The sequence below is a fragment of the Nuphar pumila genome, chromosome 4, assembly GCF_984573655.1.
Source record: "Nuphar pumila chromosome 4, dmNupPumi1.hap1.1, whole genome shotgun sequence".
In the NCBI taxonomy this organism is placed as follows: Eukaryota; Viridiplantae; Streptophyta; class Magnoliopsida; order Nymphaeales; family Nymphaeaceae; genus Nuphar; species Nuphar pumila.
The window spans coordinates 26,054,905-26,059,737 of record NC_143252.1 but is presented as its reverse complement, the minus strand read 5'-3'; the positions used below and the strand labels follow the sequence as shown (position 1 = coordinate 26,059,737).

Genomic DNA, 4,833 nt, shown 5'->3' with positions numbered 1-4,833 from the left:
TAGTTCTTGCCATGCATTTATAGCCTCCCTTTAATAGAACGGTTCTCAAGCACTTCTATCTCCGAGACTAGTTGATCTGCTAAAACTGACACATCTTATGTTTAATATCAACATGGGTCTTGCTCTATAGAGGGCTCTATGGTTCCTTTGCAAGCCTTGACAATAACTGAATTCCATGAACCGTTACATGATCAAAGTCCCATCTTCCAAGTCATGTGCACATTATATGCCTATGCACAGTGCTCATGCAATCAACGTTCTCATTTAAAATGCTAGCCTAAGTTATTGGTTGCCTAGAGGCACAATTCAATTTCAAGAATATGGACGCCCATAAGGGCTCCATCTTTCTAGCCAGCGGCGACCACGGTTTGTCACTTGCATGGGATAACCAAGGTTCGAAAACCATGGAGGGCATCCCTTGCCGCAAGGTTCAAGCTGTGTATACTCACCAATAGGCCATGGGGAGACCTCAAGGGTTTTAGCCATCTGAGGTCAGCCAATGTGATTTTCTCTAGGTTAGCCCAAAAAAAACACTTCACAATATGAAAAGAGTGAAAGGTCAGATCTTTTTTATAGAAAAGATAGCCAATTAAATGCGTCAATTACCCTTGTGATAGATGTAAATGGCCTCATAAGTTTGATAGCATTGGTTGGTGATCAAGTAAAGGATGCTATCTTAACATAGAATGAAGACAGAGATGTCTCAAAATGTATCTTTTGTGTAGAGTGAAAAGATTTATTCATGTTTTCCCCCTTCAAAAAAGAAAAAAATTATAGTTATGCATGTACTATAATGCTTGTGTCAAAATGGTAGGTGAGAAAATGTTCTTGGGGGCTTAAAAGCTTCTTTCTAACACTGCATGTCAAAGGGACTTTGCATACCGGTAAATTTTTTTTCCTATAAGAGGAGCCGAATTCAAACCTAACCATAAAGTGCACAACTGGGTCAGTAGAACTCCAATTAATACTAACTTATCAGCATTATATATACAGTTAAATTGGCATATCCATAAAGCATTGGCTTTTAGTGGGGGGGGCAAAAAACTAAAACATTCAATAGCCTCAACTAGTAGGTGCAGCAGAGTTATGTGAAACCAAACATATGAAACGCTAAAATGACACAAACTCCTTTAAAAGAGTTAATCACCATTGAAAGGTGTTGAATCAAAAGAAATGGGACCCACCAACCGGGGCTCCGCTTGTCTGGCAGGAGCAGTTAGTGCACGTCATCCTGTGTTGGGGCGTTGCAAGTTCAAATCCCAAATGGTATGGATGTATAACTGGTAGGGCTCTGCCTAACCCCAGCTTTCTCTATAGGGAGAAAAAAAAATTGGGACCCACCATGGTAAACTATTCTAAAACAGTGTAGTTTGTTGCTGCAGAGTGTGAGGCTTACGAGTATTGTTTCAGTGCCCCAAGAATAATCATACATGGTAAGTTTCATAAACTCTCAACAGAAATGCACCTAGTTAAGTTCCTCCAAGAGTACGATATCATCTGTGTAGTTAGTAATGAACAAAACGTGTCATCATTATGCACTTATTTTTAATTTCTCATCATTATAAAATTTTTAAAAGTGATACATCACAGCACTATTTCATCAATAGGTAGAAAGCAGACCCTTGTGTAGCACCAGTTTATTGAAAAGAAAGAAACAGGTCCCTTAATTGCTAAAGTTAGAAGCTATCAGGTGCATCTCATCCAAAGTTGATCCATGTGCGTTTGGTGTTGCATTACCATCAACCATATCCAAATGGACCCCTAACACCAGACAGCATTACTTTTAGTCTCGCTTGGTAGATAAGAGTACATAGTCATAAATATCGTTCTAGGGATAGTCTCAGCGAGGAAATCTCAAGATATTTTAAAAAAAATAGTTTTTCTCAAAAAGATATCGGGAAAATGTTGGCATATATAATACATAAAACGTATATAAAAATATGAATAATATCAAAGGCCGGAAAACTGTTGTTATTGTTATAATATTTTGATAAAAACATAATATTCTCAAAATAAGTGATTTTGAAAATTTCATGTTTTTCTCGACATTTTATCGGGCTTTGAAAATCTCACGGTTCTGTTTTTTTTTGTTAGATACACTTCTCACTAGGAACTAAATCAGTCAACAAAAAAATCATCACCATCACCATCACCATCACCATCACCAAGCCTTATCCCAACTCCAAGGGATTAATAGAAGACAAGATTGTGATAGCTTTAGCGTTGTAAGCTTTAAATGAGTCAACACAGACAAACCAACCATAACAGTAATAAGGTCAACTATGGTGTGGCCAATGGGTCACCTATATACCTTGCTAGCATGATTAACTGACTCAAACCCAAAAATGCCCTCAGCATTGAGCACTTATTACCTACAAGGAAGTCCTTTATTCCGAAAATACCCTTGACAATGTCTTCTTTATTTACATATGTGGGCACGATTCTTGAAATTACATTGGTTGTGTGTGTGTGAAATTTTTACAAAGCTAGGGACCAAGTAGTCATGTAGCAAAAGTTCAAGGGCCAGTTTCTTAATTGTACTGGACAAACAAAGTTGGGCATGGAATCAATGTTGGCCCATCCATCACATGCCCTACCACTTCATATGCTTCCTTATAAGTGAATCCAGTGTCAGACATCTCAACTCACAATTCACACAACTCTCTCTCTCTCTCTCTCCAACTCTCTCTCACTCTCTCTCTCGCTTGCAAGCAGAGACTAGCATGGAGGTACTCAATTCTATCTTGTCTTTGGGGCCAACTTTCTGGCTACTCTCATCTGTGATTCTTTTCCAAGTATGCTTACTACTCTTGAAGATCCATAACAAAAGAGTGAACCAACGGTGTTATCTCCTTGACTATGTGTGTTTCAAACCATCAGATGATAGAAAGCTCAGCACTGAGCTATGTGGGGAGATCATACAGAGGAACAAGAACCTTGGTATAGAGGACTACAAGTTCCTCCTAAAGGTCATAGTGGGCTCGGGCCTAGGCGAAGAAACGTATGGCCCCATGGACATAATCAAAGGTGAGGAGCTTGATATATCATCACTCAACTCCGGCTTGGCCGAGATGGATGTGGCCTTCATCGAAACATTGGATAATCTCTTCAAGAAGACCAAGATCAACCCTGCCGACATCGACATACTCGTTGTCAACGTTTCAATGCTTGCGACGCAGCCGTCTCTCGCAGCAAGGATCGTTAACCGGTACAAGATGAAGGAAAATACCAAGATATTCAATCTATCTGGTATGGGTTGCAGTGCTAGCCTTGTCTCCATAGACCTGGTCAGGAACTTGTTCAAGATCTATGATGATGTGCTCGCACTCATCGTCACGTCCGAATGCATTGGACCCAATTGGTACTCTGGAAGCGAGAGGTCCATGCTTGTCGCGAATTGCCTCTTCCGATCAGGTTGTTGCTCCATGTTGCTAACCAACAAGAGTAATTACCGGGCTCGAGCCAAGCTAAGGCTCAAGGTCCTACTCAGGACTCACCGAGGTTGCAGTGATGAGGCCTATGGCTGTGCCATACAACAAGAAGATGCCGAGGGTTTGACTGGGTTCTATCTCGGGAAACGTTTGCCACAGGCAGCAACAGGGACGTTCATCTACAATCTGAGAGATCTGGCCCCTAGGATACTACCAATCATGGAGTTGGTTCGATATGTGCTCAACAGCTACCTACGCAAGAAGACTGACTCAACTCAGGCTGGAGTGGACTTCAGGGTGGCCGTTGACCATTTCTGCATCCACCCCGGCGGGTCAGCCGTGGTCAACGGCGTCGGGAAGAGCCTAGGGCTGAGTCAGTATGACCTTGAGCCGTCTAGGATGACACTTCATCGATTTGGGAACACATCAGCAAGTAGCCTATGGTATGTGCTGGCCTACATGGAGGCCAAGCAAAGGTTGAAGAAGGGGAAAACAATCTTACAGATTAGCTTTGGGTCTGGGTTTAAATGTAACAGTGCCTTCTGGGAGGTGGTCAGGGACTTGGAGGACAAGGATGTCTGGGAAGATTGCATTGATAGGTACCCCCCAGAAACCCTAGTCAACCCCTTCTTGGACAAGTATGGCTGGATTAGAGAGCTCACTAGCCTCCCACCAATGTGAAGGGAGCCTACTCAAGGGCTCTGCTTATTCTACTACTACTTTATTTCTGTGAATGTGTGCCTTTAATGTTTGCACAAAGTGGAAAGGTTGGCAAAGTATTGGAACATGGGAAAGCTGAAAACCATAAACCCATGTTTGATTGTTAATTAATAGTACATGCCAAATCTCTTCTTTGTTTCTTTTGTAATAGCCTTTACCCAGTTAAGGGACTCGCATGAATAGTAGAAAGGATGGTTTGCAGTGTATTGTCATTCATTCTTAGACACCTTTTTTGCTTTCTAGACAACTGATGGTCTAAAGTGTGATTTGTTTTTTACTTGCTCAATTTAATGTGCGTCATCACAATCTCCTTTGGATATTAATGCTGGTTTATGCCTTTGCTTAATTAAGAATGTGGTCACATCTTCACAGTTGTCAACACGTACGTGAAAAGAGAGCATATAGACCAACCTAGCCACTAGCATCTGTGAAGACTCTAAAGAAGCAGAAGCTTAACAAGAATGGAAGAAAAACAGACATCTCTACAATCAAAGCTACAAACAAAAAGTTAAAAGAAATAGTCATGCCAAATATAAAAAAGAACGAAAAGAGCAATTAAGACCACTAGGGAAAATATCCCAATAGTGAAATCTGGTTTAACCAATCAATACTGGCATGGTTTATCAGTTTCCATTATAGAGGTGGGTTGTGTACTTGGTCTGATGGATCCTAGAAAGTAGTG

At 41.1% G+C, this 4,833-nt stretch overlaps 1 protein-coding gene across 1 annotated transcript; it reads left to right on the top strand.

Annotated features, from left to right (window-relative positions):
- Positions 1–2,662: 2,662 nt before the first annotated feature.
- On the top strand, positions 2,663–4,334 carry LOC149839704 (3-ketoacyl-CoA synthase 12-like). The gene has a single exon (XM_090004205.1). The coding sequence runs from the start codon at positions 2,724–2,726 to the stop codon at positions 4,110–4,112; it is 1,389 nt and encodes a 462-aa protein (XP_089860331.1). The 5' UTR covers positions 2,663–2,723; the 3' UTR covers positions 4,113–4,334.
- The last annotated feature ends 499 nt before the right edge of the window (positions 4,335–4,833 follow it).